General features: G+C 35.2%; 1 protein-coding gene across 1 annotated transcript; it reads right to left on the bottom strand.

Annotated features, from left to right (window-relative positions):
* Positions 1-8,442: 8,442 nt before the first annotated feature.
* Positions 8,443-11,128, bottom strand: LOC136216875 (protein DETOXIFICATION 55). The gene is made up of 2 exons (XM_066003422.1): positions 11,006-11,128; positions 8,443-10,916 (listed from the first exon to the last, which is right to left on the bottom strand). The coding sequence occupies exons 1-2, from the start codon at positions 11,048-11,050 to the stop codon at positions 9,435-9,437; spliced, it is 1,527 nt and encodes a 508-aa protein (XP_065859494.1). The 5' UTR covers positions 11,051-11,128; the 3' UTR covers positions 8,443-9,434.
* Positions 11,129-22,415: the final 11,287 nt, after the last annotated feature.

Consider the following 22,415-nt stretch of genomic DNA (forward strand, 5'->3'; position numbering starts at 1 on the left):
AAGTTTTATTATGATTTTTATTCTTAAGACATCTCGTCGTATGAATATTTATAGACTTACGGACATAAATCAATTTTAGTTACCATGTATTATAATTCCATTAATAGATGAATTTTTTAAACTTTAAACTCTCTACCATTTAATTTAAAAATTCTGATACTATATTAAAAAACCAATCGGCTCAAAACTTAAATAGATAAATAAAATTCAATATTATATTTTCCTTCATTCTTTCTCATATATATTATACAATAATTCATTTTAACACCCTTATATACTATATAGTATCAATTTAATGACTTTTTCCTTAATTTTTCGTTTGAATATTTTATTAAAGTATTTTTAGTATTATTAAAGTATGTTTGGTTTAATCCAACATATAACCACCCTATTCTGATTATTTTAAAAATCACTTAAGTCAAAAGTAATTATTCTGTTGATTCTTTGCCAAGATTTTGATATCAACTTTAATCATGTTTTTTTATGAACTTTCTATACTTTAAACCGGCCTATTCGTTTGTAGCTAGATCTCATTTTCTCAAGGTTTGACTATATTAAGTTTAAGTTTTACTACCTTTATATATATAAAAAGAACATGTTTAAGTTTACTAACATAGTAAAATTATTCCTAAATGTTTGATTTCAATTTACAACATATATTTTTTTTTAATTAAATGTATTTGCAAATGTTGATGATTATTTGACATGTAGGAGGCTTCATTTTCAACCTTTGTGTTTGTAAATTAAGACATGTCTGGAAAAGATATTGTAGATCATAATTAATGAGATATGGCTTCTGGAATTCGGGTCGATGGATCTATTCCTCCACTATTTTTATTGTTCGTCATTGGGATATTGACACCGAAATCTGGTCTAGACCTCATAACCGATGTATTAAGGTTCATATCAACATTACTATTTTTAGGAGGCCCCGAGTCCTTATTACTATTTTTGGCATAGTACTCAAATTGATTTGTTGGTTTTTGCGAGCGTGTTAGGAAGCTGATTGGTTGAATCTTGGAGAACTAGGATTCCGCTTCACAACATGGGATGTAGTTAGTTAGGGCTATTGAAAAACTAATGTCCAAATAAACACATTTTTTGCAATCATGTGCACATCACCTACCAATGAGGGCTAAATTTTGACGGAGTGGGGAATCGAACCTCAAACCTGTCAAGCAGAGGTTCAACGCCTTACCACTCGGACCAACCCTCATTGGCCCATTGGGATAGTATTTGATTAAACCATTTGATTATCTTTATGTATATCTTTTTTTTTTTAAAAATAATATGATATAAAGTTTAATTAATTGGTGAGTCCTTTATGATTGCGTGGTTGCAGAGTTTAACTATTGAAGTTGATAGTTTAATAAAATAAAGTTTATTAAATAGATTTTATAACAGTGATGTAACATATATATTAAGTAGTTGTAAGTGTGAACTATTGAAAATACTCAAAATTAATTTTCCTACGTAATAAACGACTTTTTTTTTAGCTTTGAATTGGATATAGGATAATTGTTTGTTGAATTTTGCAAATGTAATATATTAAATTTGATGTTATATCAATCATGTCAATCAAGTCAAACCCTATTGATCAAAATATTTTCTTGAGAAAATATAATTCATTTCACAACAATTTTTAAAAAAATCAAAATCCAACTTACATAATTTCATTTGACTGCCTTTCCTTTATTTTCAGAAGATTTAATACTTCTTTTGAAGCACCAAGTCAAATATAATCAGCAACTCAGCATTATATACTATAAACAAAGGGAATTCTAAAACTTAAGGCTAATAAAAAATTCTTCACAAAAAAAAAAAAAAAACTAATGAAAATATGTATTATGAAATTGGCATTTACTCTAGAAGGTTACAAAGAGTACTAATTAATTATAAAATCAAAGTTAGTTAATTTCTTCTGTTATACATATAATTATTATAAAATAATAATTGATGCAATAATATATATAGTGATGATAGCTTGTTATGATGAAAAGGATAAGGCAATGAAGATTTAAGTGAAAAATTAGAAAACATGTAACTAACTACTATAATATTAGGAATTGCTGTCTACAAAGATGGACCCTAACAGATATTTTGGTTCCACAGAAAACTAATCCCAATTTCAATATCAAAATTAGTGGACAATGATGTTCAGGATAATGAAATACTACCTACATGCCAGTAGTTACACATTTCACTGGCACATCATCTTTTATATATATATATATATATATAGGCAAAAAGCATCCTGAGGTCCCTGATCTTTCATTGTTTGGTGCATTAAGCTCTCGATCTTTTATTTAGACACATTAAGCCCCTGATCTTTCATCATTTGGTGCATTAAGCTCTCGATCTTTCATTTAGACACATTGAGCCATTGATCTTTCATATATTGGTGTATTAGACCCTTCCGTAAATCAATTAATATATAGGTTTATTAAGGGCATGTTTGGTTAGGTTTATATAACTGTAGCGTTTCGCATTTTCTCTGGACACTGCAACATTTTGGAGCTTTTCACGAAAAGCTATTTTCATGAACAGTTGTTTGTAGTTACTTGTTATTGATAAAATTACTCTTCTTATTTCCACAAAATGTGCTTCAGTTTTAACATTATTTTTATTTTTAGAACATAATTATCGAAAAACAAGGTTTTATTGTGTTCAATAAATTTTTTATTTTTTATTTAAATTATTTTTATTAATTTGTATAATATATTTTTTTATTTTAGAATTTGTTATTTTTAGAACATCATTTATTGTCACACCAAACATGCCCTTAATAAACCTATATATTAATTGATTTATGGAAGGACCTAATACACCCATATATGAAAGATCAAGGGCTCAATGTATCTAAATGAAAGATCGAGGGCTTAATGCACCAAATGGTGAAAGATCAGGGGCTCAATGTGTTTAAATAAAAAATCGAGGGCTTAATGCACCAAACAATGAAAGATCAGGGGCCTCATGATGCTTTTTGCCATATATATAGTATTGTTAACATGAACTTCATCACCATCAGATCTAGATTTATTAAATCTAAATCTTATGATGTTTTGAATCACAACTCTAAGATTATAATAAGTCTAAATCTAACGGTGAATGATCAAATACTACATAATCATTGAAGTCGATGTGATCAACATCGATATAGATATAGTCATGGATGGATCTAAAATTTATTGACCGCGATGTTTAGAGTGCTATTTGGTGTTTGTCATTTATTTTTAGATAAAAAAGGGAGAAATTAAAATGAAGCAAAATACAATGTCATATAGAACCATTTGAACAAAAAAAAAAAAAACTTAATACGAAGTAAATTAATCTTAAATTGACTACTTGATCAAAGAATAGTTAAGGATCAATAATTTTTTTTTGTAACTCTTATTATTATTTCTAACATATAAAAAACAGTTAATAAATTCTCAAATGAAGATGAAATCCGTATTTTTTTTATATAAAATAATGGATTGGAATCTACAACCTCACACCTCTTAATTTTAGAGATGTACCAACTAAACTATAGTCATTTAGTAAACCCATGTTTTATTATATGTATAATTAATAAATATACAATTAATCTAAAAGTTATTAATGTCATGTAAAAAGAATCAATTAAAGCTTAAATTAATAGATGAAGACTAAAAGTAATTTTATTCTCTAATAATAGTTAGTGGAGCATTTTGCACCCATCTCATGACCTAATTTAAAGATAGCTAGTGTTTGAGGGTGTACAAAGGAGACCCTAAGATAAAAGTAAATTAAACTTCATGTTGTATAATGTTAACAAAATTAATTAATTAATAAATTAATAATGTTACTCATTGATAATGTTTTAATTGTCAAGCAACTAATTGAACTAAAATTTAAGGTCCAATCACAGATTTTATATTAATTTTCGACACATATTCTATAGGCTTGCATCGTGTACAATATATGTCAATCTTACCGTGTATTTTTAATTAGACAAATTAATAAGGTTGTCAAGATTCAAACTCTCGATCGTTTGGTCCAAGAAGCTCTGGTGTCATATTGAAGCAGATTAGTTTAGAAGAGAGTAATTAGTTTTAGAGAATGTAGAAGAATTGAATTGTGTAAAAATAGTACTCTTAGGTTAGGGTTTGTTTTAAATATTCTAAGGTAACCCTAACTCTAGATAGACAAGATAGAAATAAGATTTGACAATTATTATCTCTGATAATTTAAAAGTATTTAACTGTAATTATCCTGGAGATAAATATTCTATTTATCTCTAATCCTCCCACCCCCACAAGCCGATGGCGAGGTTGTACAATTAATCGAATACGTAGTGTTTGAAAACGTGCACTAGCCAGCGACTTGGTAAGAGCATCTACAACTTCATCATTCGTCGGTATGAAGTGAACATGCAAGAATCCCGATTGAACTTGTTCCCACACAAAGTGAAAGTAATGCTCTATGTACTTAGTCCTGACATGAAACACTGGATTGACCGTAAGTAAATGGCTCCAACATTATCACACCAGAATTGAACTGAGCATGGAATGAGATACCCAAGATCCCCAAGAAGAGATCGAAGCTAGAGAAGTTCCACAGTAGCATTTGCAACAGCTTTGTATTCACTTTCCGTTATGAAACGGGCTATGAGTGTGCCAATATATCAAACTGTGACTCAGAAAAACATAAAATGCATCCGTGGATCTTCTATGGTATGTTACTTCGATGACGAGATGTATTGACTTATTCACTTTGCTAATATAACGAGCATTTTATACGTATCAAATGAACTTCTTTCTTTCTTAAGTGTCATATATTAATTAATTTGACACGTTATATATACCACCTATATTTATCATTTGGTATATGGCAAAGTCTTAGTTGAGTGTATGTAATTCAGGATGATGAATCCTCTTTGGTTGGAAAAGATAAAATTAAATCTCACTTATATTTATAAAATAGGTAATTAGTTTTTCTTCTTTCTCTAATATTTTAGAGGAATCTCAATCAGAATCACATAATTATAAAATAATTCCCTTTATAGTTTAGTGAAAATACAATTACAATCTGACGAGATTATCATATTGCATATATATGTATTATGAAAATGACCACACAAATATTTTAAACCATGATTATTATTATTAAATATTAATTTGGAATATATATCGTGTGGGGATTAACTTGCTAGATTACTGATTACAATAGGGATGGATTTGCTTTACTTGAAACAATTGGTAAAGATGTTGCACCAAAATAGAATTCATATGAAATCTTATAATTGTGCATCAAATTATATCTTTAATTATTTTTTTTTTTTTGGTAAGAATGGAAGACATATAAGCCCGGGCAAGCAAACAGAAAAACAAAAGCGAAAGCAAAAAAGTGAGAAGAGAAAACTGAGCTAGATACTGATCATTCTAGTCGAAGCTCGGCCAGTCCGATCAGCATAAAGAATATCCATATGAAATCTTATAATTGTGCATCAAATTATATCTTTAATTAATGTCATGCATAAATCTTAGATTCCTTACTTAAAAAATAATAAGTATAATATTAATATATTCTTTCTGCATTTAAGATTTTTTTTATAGTTTGTCTAATTTCTTGGTTTGGGACTCGTAAGGCACCATTTTAGTGGATCTTCTCCTAATTAAAACTTTCTGCATACGTTACAATTCGAACTCGAAATCTCTAACTCAATGACCTACATTTAAGAATTGAATCAGTATGGATTACAACAAATTTGACATACAGAATAAGAAATTATACGTACAATTATAAAAATAAAAGATTCATGTATATATAATATAGGGCAATTTAATTTGTATTGATTCATTGATGAATATATATATGACAATATAAGTAAATTTTAATATATGTATATACAATATTATCCTGTTGGTTGAGAGCTTACCTATGACCCTAGAGGTCATGGGTTTGAATCACATGGGATGGAGTGGGTTGAGGGTTTTCCTTTCTCTTTAATGTAATTTTCCTTTGTTTAATATAAGTGCATTGCGCACAACTTTAAAAAAAACAATATTATCCTCTGTTGCCCATAAGTTAAGCATGGTTGTACATATGCTTAACTTGGAATAAGGTGTCTTGAACCGTTTCTTGGATAATAGGTTAGTGGAAATGCCAACAATTTGATCAACTTGTTGATGTATTTGACATGAAGTAGGTCCTTAGAAACATGATCACGAAGAAAGAAGAAATCAACTTCAATATGTTTACTTTCGGTTATGAAAAATGATGTTAATAGTGAGATAAGTTGTTGATAAATTATCACAAAGTAAGCATGTGGAGGTCGAGAAAGAAGGAAACCAAGTTCCTTGAGAACAATTTGGAGGTAACCAATTTCAGACGCTCCCGCTCCAATGAACGAGAAAATGACCTTTAAACTCCAAGACATAATAGCAACTGAAATAAATGGCATAGCCAATGAAGGAAGTTTTATCATCGGCTTTTCCAACCAAGTTAGCATTAGCGAATCTATGTAAAAACAAAGGAGAGTGTCGATGAAAGGATATGCCATCATGCTGAGTGAGCTGAAGGTAATTAATGAAGTAGGCGTTTGACACCTTGCCAATGATGTAATGTAAGAGCATGCTTGAACTAAGCTAGTTTACTGACAACAAAGGATATGTTAGGCCTGGTGAAGGACGAATACTGTAGGCTACCAAAAATACCATTGTACAATGTGGGATCAGAAAAGGATTCCTTTTTTGTAAGCATGAACTGTTCCTTGACACACATAGGAGTAGAAAGTTCCTTGTGTTGAAACCCAATTTTGATGAAGTTTTTTATTATGACAAAAATTACAATTAAGGAATTAGATCCCCAAGGTATTAAAATCTAGAATTATATTGAAGTGTTTTATTGCTAACAAGTTTGTTCAAATATCTAAATTAATTAGAAACAATATACACAAGTAAGATGTTTCTTCACAACTTCTATCTTCTGATTTAAATGACAAATTTGAATACTTCACCTATAAAAGCCAAGTCCAAGCTCCATTTTTACAATTGATCATTAAGAGAAAAAGAGATATATTATAAAAGTAAAAAATAAAAGCAAAGAGCAAATACACAAGCAATTTCATATTCATATAATCACATAGAGAGAGATTATTTCATATCAAATTCCTATCAGAATCCTTTATATTGTAAAATCAGAAGCTCTGTTGTTGCTTCAGTTATAGGCATCAACGAGTGTGATAATTGAGTGTTGTAGTAATTGTGCAGGTTTTGTGCTCTATCTTTGAAAAAGTTCTTTAGTGGGTCAAAACTCAGAAGAAGGTATTCTGAGAACTGAATGTAAACAAAAGGCCGAACCAGTATAAATCTGTCGAGTAACTTTTTTCCCTTGTACTTCTAATATCATGTTGATTTCTTTTCACCGAATAATGTCCCTGTGAGGTGCCGTTGTGCTCGGTCTCGAACACTCCGATGCGTAAGTTAGTAATTTCCTGAGTGAGAATAATCTGTAATCACAAAGGAAAGCTAGAATAATGTGTACCTTTTGACACCTTATCACAGGGGTATTTATATAGGATTAAGTGATAACCGTAATGGCTCCCCTTTAATGCCTTTAATGAAGTGTAATGCTCTTTTAATGCAACTTAACTCTGATCTTTACTTTCGGGTCGTTATTGTCTTTAAGGAATCATTAATGCTTATTAATGATAGTGATTCCACCGTTTAACGGCTTAGTGTCATGTCTTAGTGGATCGGGTAAGGGCGTACCTCTCTATATGGCGGACCCAGGATAACCAAGGGTGTATCACTGTATGGGTATCATTCATCCGCCCTTCCGCTAGGCGAACACCGTATATCCTAAGCTGGCGAGTCTCTTGCGGCTTTTCCTCCTTTTAGTCCTTCTTCCAGGGGATATTCCCAGCGAAGTCCTAACGATAACATTGCGGCTGTTATCAACTTCCTTTTACTTTTTATGATATTGCATGCTCTAAATATTTATCTCATATATATCACTCTTATCATTCTGTGCATAACTTATAAATCATCTATCTAAGAAATCTTCGGAAGCTCTGATAAAAGAGCTGTCCTTTGAGTGCAAGTATCAAAAGCAGACTGAAGTTGCCTCTGTGTTGCAAGTGACTTAAAAGAGAAGAGTTTCTAAAGGTTTTTAAATTACCCATTAATTCTATCCACCCCTGATTTAGAACTAATCTGACATATTAGGGATCAACATCTTATAGGTGGCTCACCAATGTATAAAAAATTATCTTTCAACTATTTTAGCTATAATCTTCTTAAACTATGTGAAAGTTAAAAGTTGAAAGTGATATATAATATATTAGTTAAAATTTTATCTTTGTTTACATAGGTAACATATGATGAGCTACATTATTAATAAAGACTTGGTACAAACATTAAAAAAAAAATTACATTTACATATAAGAATTACTTTTGTATTAACAATAGAATCTATGGATATAGAGTATAGTATAGCTAGTATGAATATACATGGAGGTCACCATAATGACCGAGGGGACAAAAATTAGAAAAGACAAAGCAATAAGGGCAAAAATAGTACAAGATAATGTAATTTATAAAAATTATAAACTATGACTTCAAATAATGAAAATAATGTATTGTTTGAATCTCTGTCTTGTTGAGGCCGTACGTTTCTTTGTATCACTTGTTTTCTTCAATACCATAAAAGCCAGCTTGGATTCATTATATATATATATATATATATATATATATAAAGATATCATTTTGAGGACCCCTAATCTTTTCGATATTCAATGATTAAGTCCCTGATCTTTCAGTTCGACACATTGATTCATCGATACATTATAATCACATTTAGTTGTTGAACACTATCAAACTCGGTTAATAATGCGTTACTCATTTCATCTACATTTGAAATTGCATTTTAACAGTTATTACAATTTTCTTATACACATGTCTAATGTAACTGTAAAAATACTATAAAAAGTACAATTTCAAATGTAGACGAAATGAGTTTTGCGTTTTTAATTGAATTTGATGTCAAACAGACTTGCAATTTTTTAAGAATATAGTGTATCGATGTAAAAGCTCAACTATCGAACTAAAATATCAAAGAACTAATCAACAAAACCGAAAAAAGATAAATAAGATACAAATTTAGCCGTATAATCATTGGAGGAATAGCGTACTTAGTCTCCACATATAAAATAGTAAAATTTTAACGTAACGTTTACCAAACAAAGCAATTCCAAGTCTGCAATTCCAAGTCTCATAACGGAAGATGAGTTTTTTTCATTAGTAATTTCAAGTCTTATTGAATGGTCAAAACATGAAAGTGCACATGAAAAAAACTCATTTTTCACAAACGATGTTTGGAATTGCACTGTTTGATAAATATTAGACTTAAAATTACACTGTTTTATACGTAAAAGCTAAATTTGCTCTCCTTGAATAACCGTATTACTAAATTTATACCTTATCGGAGTCAATAAATGATGTATCTTTGACAAGAAACCCTACTTCTCCTCCTTGATGACATTTGACTGTTTGGTGATGATGATGATCATCTCCATGTGCTAATAATAATGCATCACACTTCCCCACCAAGTCTTTAGCTTTGGAAGCTTCTCTCTCCCAATCTGTATTATAAACCACCATTAAAATAGAGACCACACAAGCTATTTGAGCCCCTAAAAGTCCATAACATAGACCCACAAACCCTAGTTCCCAAACAAACCCTAAAACTATAGCTACTGGTGCTCCCACCAAGTAAAATGAGTAAAAATTTATCCCTGCCCCAACACTAGGCCTAGCACTCCCTCTCAATATCCCACAACTTGTAGTTTGTGGGCAATTTGCTACCTCGCATAGCCCGATTATCGGTAGTACGATCATACTCAGCTTAACGACCTCTTCGTCTTCCGTAAATAATCTCGCCCATTTTTCGCGACCAATTGTCGTTAACAACACCCCTGTAAACGAACTTAGTGTCGCGAGTCCTATCGCGATCCCCGCGGCTAGACGTGCCTTCCGCGGCCTGGTAGCGCCGAGGTTGTTCCCGACTCTCGCGGAGACTGCGGCAGAGAGTGCGGTGGGTAATGTGTACATTAGCGACGTCGTTTGGATGACTATTGCTGACGTGGCAAGTGCGACTCTAGGTCTTGATAAATACCCGGATGAGATTGTCATGAATTCATACCACCACCATTCTAAGCAAACCCCTATGCAACTCGGTATCGAGAGCTTAATCAAAATCCCCCATTCTTTTCTTGCGTAGAAACTCGTTGTGTTGATTACTGAGTGAGTTTTGTCATCTTCTTCGGGTGTGAAATATACAATGTAAATTATGAGGAAGACAAGTGTGTTGAAATTCGCGACGAATGATGAAATCGCGATCCCCGCGACACCCAAATTGAGATTAAAAGAGAGGAAAATGGTGATCAGAAAATGAAGAAGAATTGAGATCAAACTACACCACATTAACGGCCAAGTTGTTCCTTTACTACGTAAATAAATCTTAATCGGATGTAAAAGAGAATTCGCAACAAGATCAGGGATCGAAAATCGGCAATATAAACTCGCGATTTTCGTTATTTCACGATCTTGATGAAGTGTAAGCAAAAGAGGTTCTAAATTCATCCAAAGCAACGAAATTGGGATCGAAGCCAAAAGCAACATTAGAATAGTTCGTTGCAAAGTTAAAGAAGCAACAGAATAATTCCTAGACCCGAAAGCTTGGCTACAAATCGGCTCCATACCTAAAGCCAAACCCGAAAGGACCGAGTAACCGGTGATATTCGTAAATCCGATAGCTAAAGCGCCTCCGGCGAGCTCAAGGCTGCCTAATCTTCCCATACAAACAACTAAAATCATGTTTTTCAGGTAAGTAACTAAACCCATGGCTAATATAGGGAAGCCTATGTTTGTTATTTTCTTCAGCTCCTCCATCACCTGAAAGTGAGTGAAATTATAATATTTATTTATGTAGATATAGATATTGTATGATATATAGATATAGATATAGATAGATATATATATACCTCTGGCATGGTCGGATAGTTTGGGGATTTTCCTGTTGTGTCCATGTCTTTATTTTCAGAGAAGAGATTTGGGGAAGATCAGGATGTAATGATAAAAATAATGGAGAGAAGTGGGAGAGAGTACTGAGGATATTTAGGTAGGGAGAAATAGTGTATATATATAGAAGTACAAAGTTTACCCAACTCATAGTATTATTGAGAATATTTCTTTTATTTAACCTTTTTTTTAAGTGTCTATTTGGTTCTCCTTTTTGTTTTTTACTATTTATAGTAAATATAATGTGTTTAGTTAAGATAGCTAATTTGGAAAGTTATTTGGATTCTCTTTCAACTTTAAAAGTTAAATTTAATAGATCTCAACCATTGATTGTAAAATTGATGGTTGAGATTTAACTAATTAATGTGGTTAGTTTGGTTAACTACTGGTAGGGCTATAATCGAGTTGAACTTTGATATGTTCATTGACAAGGTCGAGCTCAATATTTTGTTGGTGAGCTGCTTGTGAGTTGTTGGTTTATTTGTTTATGAGCTTTGCTGCAAGCATTTCGTTAATTCTGATAATGAACTTTCATCGTGAACAATTCATTAATCATATGTTTATTTTTAAAAAAAATTATTTAATTTGAAAAGGTTAGAAAAGAAAAAAAAGTGGATTTAAATTTAGTAAAACTCAGAACTCGATGTCTGCGCTTTTAGTAAATTAAATTAACTTCAATTAAATTAAGAGAAGGAAGGTGTCCAGTATCCATCGTTTACGGCTAGGACTACTGGGGTATCTAATGCTATTTGCTCCCCTAGCTTTCGTCTCTCAGTTGTTAGTGTCCCTCTCGCTAATTCCCCTAAGAGAAAGTCATCTCTGAAAGTTTGACTTGAGTGTCGTGATTCCTTAATCAGTCACTCGTCTACAGTAGGGCAATTTTGGTTGGCTTGTTTAGTAGACAATGAGTGAGCTTACAAACGAATAAATGAGCGAGCTAACCTACCGGCAAGTGGAGAAGAATGAAGCCTCCCCTCTAAAAGAAGTCGATATACTTACTGTCTTTCTTTTATTTTCCCGAGTTTCGAGTTCCAAGTTTACTAAAGTTGAATCCACCTTTTTTGCTTTTCTAACATTTTCAAATTAAAAAAAAAAAAAAAGAGAGAGGAGGGGAGTAGTAGTCACAATACCTTAGTGAGAAGGTTTCTTAAATGCTACCGCCGGGCCATGTTTCATTTATTTAACACAAAACTACGTAATTTTACAATTTCCCATTTATAGAAATACTATTATTAAAAAATTATCGAACCAAACTTGTTACGAGCCTATTCATGAACCTATAACGGAATTTGCTCGGGGGCTTTCGAGCCGAGTTCACCGTACTCAAGCTCGGATCATTTATAAATCAAGCTGAAAATGGTCGAACTTTTAACGAGTTGAATGTCGAGTCACTCAACCTTACATGCGAATTGTAGCTCAGTTGACAATACATGTTTAGTTTATGAGAAGATATCTTGGATTTGATTCCAAAGTACATTCCGCTTGGAGGAGTAGAGATCCTTAACTTTGACCAAGCCCTAATCAGAATTATCTCAATGAATATATATATATATATATAGTTTTTTTTTTTACCTCAAATAGTTTTTTTTGTTTTTTATACTTGTATCTTCTAAATAAATTTACCAATACGTTTTTTTTCTAGATCCGCAAACATTAACACCTTAGTTTAAAAAGCATAAATCTTAATCTTATAACAAATATCTAATAATATTATTTATCTCTAATAGTTTATGAGTTTGTAATTTGGACGAGTAAAAATAAGGTTATTGACGTATTATTAATGCTTCGGCTACACGTGTTATACATTTCTTTTATTCGTCGTAACTCGAATTATCAATTAAAATTAAATTGAGTAGTCATTTAAATTTAATATTTTGAAATTATATCTAATTGTGAACAATATAAAATAAATCATCTTGGCTTGACAAATTCATGTAAAATTCATGTAGAAAAGTTTATTTGGTCTAATTTTATCGTTATATGATTCATGGGTCTATTTATTGTACTTGTGTATAGTGGTACCAAGTACTATGGAAACATACAAAATTGAGGAAATTGTGAATTAAAATAGAACAAGTGTCCAATTTGCAAAAAGTAATCCTATAAACTTATAGGTAATTAGGCACATTTATATAATTTAAACCTTATTTAAACCATGTTATAAAATGAATCCCTAAATGTTCTTATCAAAGTTTGTCCATTTTCTAAAATAAAGCCAACATATCCAAACTTACTCTCTGAAAATCATCAATCTCTAAGTCTCTCTCCACGTGAGAAATTATGACCCATCATCTTTTCATATTTATATACTTGCTAAATCATATAAATGTAGTTTTTGATTCAACTACATTATTGTTCCTAGCTAATAAAGGATACTTAAATTTAATTCAATTTCAGGAAAAATAGATAAGCTAAAGTGTAGCTTGGATGTTTTGTGAAGATTATTAATTAAAGAATTAAATCACTTGTATGATTCTTCAATTTTGTTTTTATTTACCTTATGAACTTTAAATTTCAAAACCAAACATACAAATCTATCAACTTTGTCATTTACTTTTTTTATGGCCCATTTTAACTATTGACAGCCTTAAAATAATCACTGATGACGACCTCAAAATGAAAAAAGCTTAATAGTTGATACGATTAAATTTGAATGGTATTAAACAGTTGAAATCCTCTTTACGCCGGAAGTAAGATAGAAAATGATCAAGTTGGGATCGGTGATCGGACCCCATTCTAATGATTAAGTTAGCAGAGTTTATAATGAGAGCACAAACAAATTCAGAATAGATTGAAATAAATGTGTGTATATACCTTCACCATCATATCACATTCTATTTATAGGGTACCAGGAAAAAATTCGGTAGTCAGTATAAGGTGTGCGCCCTAACTTCCTTGGAGGACATATATCGACTATTGAATCACAAACTTGATTTAGGCATTTAGTAATATGCCCCAATTGAAATTATTTAATCCTAGGCGTGAATCTAGAGAGAATCTGGAATATATCTCATTGATCCATCCGTCTTGGAGGTTATTCATTCCAAAACAGTTGGATCTGAAGGTCTTTTTCCTTCATGTAGCTTGAGATGAGGAAACATGTATCATTAGAGTATTTGTGCGATATCATATATCCCTATCCTTTTCGTTCTTAAAGCTTTTTAGAGCTTCAATTTGTTATATGAATTGCGAGGCCTTATTGCAACTTTTAGTAAGGATTCGACACTTCATAGATGCTAATCGTCTAGACGTTCCTATTAGTATGACATGGTGTTTGTAACTGATTAGGTCTTGGTGGAGGATGAAGTCGATGATGAAGGAACGGTTTTTGCCACCCCACTACGAGCAGTATATCTACAGCTCCTACCGGAATTGCTCACAAGGGCTTAGGAGCGTGCACGAGTACACTTCGAAGTTCTTGAGGCTTTCGGCAAGGGCTAACTTGTCAGAAACCGAAAGCCAAAAGACTTCAAGGTATCTTGAGGGGCTAAGGTATAACATTCAAGACAGAATCGGGACACAAATGGTAATCCGGGTTCAAGACACAAGGAATCTAGCTTTGAAGCTCGAGTCCCAATTGAGTGTTAGAGCACGTGACGGATACCGGAGGCTGAGGATTGAGGGAGCATGTGGGGAGGGAGAAGAGTCCAAAGAGGCTGACAAGGATAAAAGTAGCGCTAGCTCAAGTGGCACCAAAGCTTTGAATGGGGGAAAGTCACCTAGCGGAGATGTGAGGCCCTTTAGGGCGGCATCACCTCCTAAGGGCAATAGCCCGTACACCAAACCAGCCCTGTTTAAGTGCTTTTGATGCAACGAACCGAGCCACCACTCGAACGAATGTCCTAAGAGGAGGAGTGTTAATGTGATTGAGAGGTATGATGATGATGATTATGGAGGAAACGATGGGGTGTATTGTGAGCCCGTTGATAGCGGATCATCCGGAGATGAGCGAGGAGTCCATGTAGTGAAGAGAGTGCTAATGTCGGTTGAACAAGAACATGACTCGAGACACTAATTGTTTAGAACTAGATGTCTAATCCACGAGATGAAATGCGAGTTGATTGTTGATGGCGGAAGCCAAGAGAGCATCCTTAGTAAAGCCGCTTTGAGCAAATTCAGCTTAGTGCCTGAGCCACATCTGAATCCGTATCGAGTGGGGTGGATTAAAGAAGGGGAGAAGCTTAATGTCACTCACCGGTGTAAGGTCCATATTTCTATTGGAGCTTACCAAGATGAGGCTATGTGTGATGTGGTTGAGATGGATGTGTATCATTTGCTCCTCGGGAGACCTTGGCAATTCGACCGTGATGCCTCACATGCCGGAAGGGACAACACGTACAATGTGTTCAAAGATGGGGTCAAGTACAACCTTACGCCGTTGAAGGGCTCTACTAAGGGAGAAAAGAATGATGCTTTGATCGTGTGCCCAACCTGGGAACCAACGCCGCTAGAGGATGCAAGGGTTGGCCAACCCGTCAGATTGCTAGTGATGAGTAGCTCATGCCAATGGGAGAATAGTGCTGATGGGGTGACTGGGACAAAAATCCTTGTTATGCACCGTTCTTGTTCTATCACCGAGTTGGGGTCCAACTCTTTTAAAGTAGAGGAGTATGATGAGGGAATCCCTCTCTTAGTTGCGGACCCGAAACCAAAAGATGAGACCCGTAGAGAGCCAGCCGAGGAAGACGAGGGCAACAGCAACCAGTAGAGCACACGGAGCACACCTAGTAGGGCACAGAGCGTGAAGAGCCCAAATTCCGAAGGAAGGTCAAAAGGTCATGCACGCGGGGCATGCTTTCCGATGCACGGATCGTGGATCCAGTGTCTGAAGAGAGTTCTATCTATGAGGTCAAGTACGCGGGGCGTACTTCCGTGATGCAGCGCGTGAGAATCCCCAGCGAGAACCACTAAGTCTAGGAGCACAACCACCTCATTTTGTAATGTTTCCCAACTTTGAGGGAGTATATAACCTCCTCATTTTGTAATGTTTCCCAACCCCATCGTAGATGGTTCAGCCACGCCCGGCATCAATCATAGAAAAAGTCGATGTTGAACAACCACCAAGATGGGAACATCTTTAGAAAGCCCGCTCATCTCATGGAGGGAAAAGCCAAAATGTAGTTGTCTTGTTGTTGTTGATGAATTAAACATTATAGCCTCCATTGGAGTTTGGATTTTTATCCTTGGGTTTATCCAACCTTCTAGTTTAGCTAGAGAAGATTTGTATTCTTTGTGAGTTTAAGATTAAAACTCTCAATCCGACTTTAATCTACATCATTATGGTCGTTTTTTGTTCAATTCACGTTTACCGCATCAATTTCATACAATTAAAGTTGAATTGTAGTGCTCCAATGATAGTTGAAATTCTCTTTACGCGTGAAGTAAGACAGCAAAATGGTCAAGGGGATAAGGGTGAATGGCGACCCCGCTTTAATCCTTAAGTTAGCAGAGTTTAGAATGAGAGAATAAAGGAATTAAGAATAAATTGCAATATATGTGTATGTATGATGCGCCTTCACCTAAGTTGGGATGAAGACTCACTAAGGGATAAGTGTACCCCGTCGTTATCAAGTAATAAATTTCTGGTTAAGTCCAGGTTATCGTCCACAGGATTTATTTATGCAAGTATCGAGCTACTTGGTTTCAAGAGTTATCTAGGCTTAGGGGGTTTTGAGTTTGTTTGATTAAGTTAATCTACTCCTAGGTTGAATTATACTAATCCTAACTAAGTTATCTGATTCTAACTAGTTATTCTATGCCTAATTAAGTTACTCTACCCCTAATTAAGTTAAACTACTCCTAATTGATCTTTTACTAATGCAATTATCCGAAGGAACGTGGTATGAACGATAATAATGAAGATAGATTATTAGGTCTATTGAATAAAAACCTAATCTGAGTCACTTGTATTCAAGGCGATTAACCCTACTTACCCTCCTGAAGTTCCTAGCGCGTGATTCCCTAAGGCCGAAACTAGGTCTAAGGCTCAGTAAATTGGCGCTTAATCAACTAAGAGGTCGTCAATCTCCTAGGCTCTGACTAGGTCAGATTCAGCTCGCAATATGTGCCTACTAGATTTTGGGGCTTTTGAATGAGTTAAACCAATTGAATAAAGCGTAAGACAGAGATTAGACAAATAATCATAGAACAAAACAAGAGCTAAATTATTATTAAAGGTGAAGATAAATGTCACAAGATACAATAAGCTAAGTTCGGCAACTGTATCAAAGAGTACAAACAAGGAAAGATAAAAGGAGATACAAAAATCCCTTTCAGGGAACCTATTTACTCTACAGCCGGCGACCTAATCTTAAGGACGAACCTTGATAATTCCTCGAGAAAAGCTTTGAAGGAGCTTCAATGGAGGTTTGAAGGATATGGAGGAGATGGAGAGGAATTACAAGGGGAAAGCTAAGATAATTTACAAAAATGAAAGATACTAATTTACATTGGAAAAACTCTATTTATAGGCGTGGCTCGGCCCTCTTTTTGACCTATTTTCGTGTCCTTATGCGGGTAGGAAGTCGTGGGGTCCGTCGTGGCATCGTGGGGGCAGAATTGGTCTTTTTGACCAATTCCCGCAGGTCTGCTCGGCGAGCTGCTCGGCGAGCAGGCGCTACTCGCGGCGAGCAGCGCCCTGCTCGGCGAGCAGGCCTCTGATGGCCTGCTCGGCGAGCAGGCCTCCAGGGGCCTGCTCGGCGAGCAGGCATGGCCTACGGAGGCCCGCTCGTCGAGCATTCTTGCCCGGTATGCCCCCGCGTGCTTGCCGACTGCCGTCGATGCCTTTTTCGTCCGAACTTATACCTGCGCATGTACAGAAACTCCAGATAACATTAGTTCAAAGGCTAAATTGACCCGCCAATCGCTTATTTTGAGCAAACGCTTCGTTTAGTGCGACTTTTGGCGGACCAATTAGCTTCAAAAGATAACGGAATTATACTATGCATGCTATTTTGGCCGTAATTGCCTAAATTGGTCATAAAACGAGCCTAAACAACGAAAAATAAATAAAACGTTTCCAATTCCTAACTAACTTGTACAAAAGCATTTAAATACGAGAAATGCTCGCTTATTAACTAAATAATGCTAAAACCCGTCCTAAAACCGTACCCAAAGATAGGGGTTTTTGACCCCTATCAATGTACCTTGATTGTGATGTCGCATTCTATGTGTTAGGGAAAAGCCTAATAGTCGGTATGAGGCGTACGTTCTAACTTTCTTAGAGGACAGATATCGACTTATGAATGACTGACGTGATTTAGATAATTAGTAGTATATCCGAATTTTAATTTCTTAATTCTACACGTGTATCAAGGGTCCTTAATCATATGAATAACTCATTTTAAAGCCTCTACCTTTCATTGATCTTCCCTATGAGTAAAAGAAACAAATAAAATTTGTAGTATTGATTAATTGCCGTATAAATACACATATTGTTAAATATATTTGTCAATTAGTGGGTAAGTGGTCACTACGGATTATGACTTCCACCACCACATGTTTGTATGCAATATACAAAGCTAACTAGAAAAGTTGATTGTATGCTAGTGAAAACAAGTCATCTATGTCAAAGATATGAGGGATTCTTACTAGATCTTTTCTTTTTTTTCAAAAATAAAATTTATTATTATTTCCGATACATTCCCGTATATAAATACTCTTTAAATTTAAAAGTATACAACCGAGACTCATCTTATCATCATCATATATATTGAAATTCCGTTAAAATGATGATAATGAGATCACAAATTACGAACTGAAGTTCTTTGTTCGACAATCCTACGAAACATGTACAAAAATTCATTCAATTTAAAAACTTGCATTTAATAAAAGATGGAATCTTTTTTCAAGATAAAATTAAAATAAGATAGCTAGATGCAACTTTCAAAGATCCGAGCTAGACTTGGAAAGATTTCAAGAGAATTTCAAGCATATTTTATGCCATTGCTAGAAATTGTAAAGTGAAGTTTTCAAGAGTGATGAAGCTTTACCAAATTTATCTCTATCAAGTTGCAAGAAAGTTGGAGAAGAAAATCAAGGTAAAGATAATTATTTCTTGAACAATTAAAAATGAAGAAAAAAGAAATATGTCAGATGGGGATTGGCTTTAGAGCCGATTGTAAAATAAGTGTGAGTATAAAAATAGATTTAACAATATTAAGAATGCGTATGTTTATTAAATTCTTAAATTTTTTTTGACACATTTTTAGTATTTTTTTTTAAATTGAAATACGGATCTAGCCTAATGGGAAGTCCAACCAGGTTGACATCTCCGAAAAGGAAAAGAAGCAAATATATAAATGAAGAGATGAAAAAAGTATGAAACCAGTACAAAGAATGTTTTAAGAAAATCTAAACATATCCCTACCAAGGGCATTATCTCTAGCAAGAAGGGAGCAAAAGTCTGGAAGGGTATTCCACATTTGTAAATCTGAGGCCAGACGTCCGTAATTAGCAAGAGCGTCCGCCACTTGATTTCCCTCACGGAACACATGAGAGACAACCACCTGAATATGCGTCATTGAATCTAAACAATTTAACCAATCCACACGCATTGTCTAGGGAATGATCTGCGCACGGGCACGGAAAATTCGAATAACGTAAGTCGAGTCACTTTCAATCCAGAGACGAGTCCATCCACGTGACCTAGCAATTGAAACTGCAAAAATAGCGGCTTGCAATTCCGCCATGTGTAATAAAGCACAATCAAGGGGGAAGGCAAATGACCCAAGGGGATGCCCCTGACTATTTCGAAAAATCACACCGCAACCAGCTCTACCCGAGATCACGGAGGCATTAGTGTTAGCTTTAATCCAATCAGACGGAGGGGGCTGCCATCTAACTTCAATGATTCGAGGGGCCCTATGATGACGAGCGTTTAACCCGAGATTGTGGAGAATAGATAACTCCACAACAAAATTCCAAACCGATCCGTTGCTGATTCTATCAGAGCTACGAATTGCAGACCAAAGACAGCGTAATGCCTCATGAATGTTTGGTGGTTTGCTCTCAAAAATAGCAGCATTTCTTACAGACCAGATCAACCAAACAGCGTTGACAAGCGCGACTTGCCAGAGGAAAAGGACTTGCGAACTGAACTTGTGTGAGAAGGCGTGTTGTAAGAGGGTCTGTAGAGAAGAATTAAGTACAAGTCTTCTACCAAATAAAGCCGATATGCTGAACCAGATTTGGGAAGCAAAGGGGCAATGAACAAGCAAATGGTCACTCGTCTCATAAGCCATTAAACAGACCGGACAGCGAGATATTAGTGGCAGACCTCTAGCACGGAGCGTATCATGAGTTGGTAAAGCGCCCCAGTATGCACGCCAGCAAACCATGGAGTGCGGCGGCTGAATAAAAGGTTTCCAAATTTACTGAAAAACCAAAGGCAAAGTCGAAGGAACACGTAGCCAGTGATAGAATAACTTTACCGTGAAGAGGCCATTGCTCGCAGGTCTCCAAAAACATAAATCATATTCAGAGCCATTTCCATGCATATTCTGGATGCGCTGGTGCAACGGACTAGCCAGCATCGGAAGATCCCGCCAGTTGCCATTTTTATAAAAATCCGAGATTCTATCAGTGAGCTTCAAACGGTCTGATATAGAAATCCCAAGCTGTTCAGCCAGGGGAGGCAAAATCCATTCCGAATTCTAGAATGACAACTCAGAAGATGATCCAAATGACAAAAAAAAAAACAATTCTCCCGTAACTTGAGATAGGCGGCCTTGATAGACCACCAAACAGATGATCGCTGCAACCGAAACTTTGGCATACCAGCCCTGTTTAGAAACCGCATCCTCAACAAATTAAAGCATAAAGAATTAGAGGAAAGAAAGCCCCATGCCAATTTACCACTCATAGCCAAGTTAAGGGCCGAGAGGTGTTTAATACCCAACCCTCCTTCCTTTAAGGACTTTAAGCAAACCTTCCAGGGAACAATAACAAGCTTTTTGGACAAAACTGAACCCGTCCAAATGAAATTCCTTATGTGTCTATTGAGTCTATTTATCAAATTCACAGGCCATTTGTAAACCATAAAGGTGTGGATCAGAGAGCTAGTGATAACTGAATTAACAAGTGTCAGCGTACCAGCCATAGAGAGAGACGTCCCCGCCCAGCACGAGAAAGAGAGAATAATTCTATCCACAGTCGTCGCAAGGTATTTAGCTCTTGGGATCCCTTGAAAAAGAGGAACTCCCAAGTAATTAAACGGGAGAGATCCAATTTTGATTCCAATTAGACCCGCCAATCTGTTTCGACGTCTGAGTAAGATCGAATCCCCGAAGAAAATCTCAGACTTTTGCCAATTCGCTAATTGTCCAGATAGAGAGCCATATAAATCAAAAATATCCATGAGATTATGTATGTTCGAGATGCTTGCCCTACAGAAAACTAAAATATCATCTGCATAAAACAAGTGCGAAGGCATTACAGAAGAAGTAGAATAACCTATCGGAGACAGCGACCCACGCAGGGTGTGAGCATTGATAAAACGGCTAAGGAAATCCTCCGCTAAACCAAATAGAAGAGGAGAAAGAGGATCTCCTTGTCTTACTCCTCGAGAGCAAGAGAAATACCCAGCAGATCCATTAGCAGTGAGAATCGAGATATGAGCCGAAGAGAGTATCGCAGGAATCCAATCAATGAATTGAGAGGAAAAACCAAACGACTTAAGAACTTCAAGCAGAAATTGCCAGTTTAACGTATCAAAGGCTTTCCTAATGTCCACCTTCAGGCACATGTTACCACCAAAACATTTTTTATTCAAGAGATTGACACCTTCCGAAGCGATTGCACTGCATTGATGGATTTGGCGCCCTTTTATGAATCCAAATTGATTCTCTGTAACAATTCGGCTAGCAATAATGGCGATCCTATCAGCTAAGATCTTTGAGATGATTTTGAATGTGAAATTGCTCATAACAATCGGCCTATATTGTTCAATTGTCGAGGCACCAGGGACTTTGGGGATAAGTGCCATCAAGCTTGAATTCAGCCCACCAGAGATTTTCCCATGCTGAAAGAACCACTGAACCATTTTACACACATCACCACCCACAATGCTCCAATAGGACTGAAAGAAATGACCAGTGAAGCCGTCAGGGCCAGGAGAGCTTGAAGGATCCATGGAAAAAACCGTATGACGGATGCAATCCTCATCAGGGCAGACAGTTAGAGAAGTGTTCTCAAAATCCGTCACAACTCGAGGAACCATATCAGAAACTAGAGACAAATCCACCGGATTCCCACCTGTGCTGGTGAACAGGTTATCATAGTAAGAGATAATATGATTAAAAATAATATTTGGGTCAGTGTGAGAAACCCCATCAATTGTTAAGGCAGAAATTTCCATATACGATTTTCGCATCG

This window comes from Euphorbia lathyris, chromosome 2 (assembly GCF_963576675.1).
Source record: "Euphorbia lathyris chromosome 2, ddEupLath1.1, whole genome shotgun sequence".
Taxonomy (NCBI): domain Eukaryota; kingdom Viridiplantae; phylum Streptophyta; class Magnoliopsida; order Malpighiales; family Euphorbiaceae; genus Euphorbia; species Euphorbia lathyris.

Excerpts from the sequence above, each read along its gene's own strand:
- LOC136216875 (XM_066003422.1), bottom strand. The coding sequence starts at position 11,050 with ATGGACACAACAGGAAAATCCCCAAACTATCCGACCATGCCAGAG. Across the intron at positions 10,917-11,005 it reads ACTATCCGACCATGCCAGAG|GTGATGGAGGAGCTGAAGAA; the intron begins GTATATATATAT and ends ACTCACTTTCAG.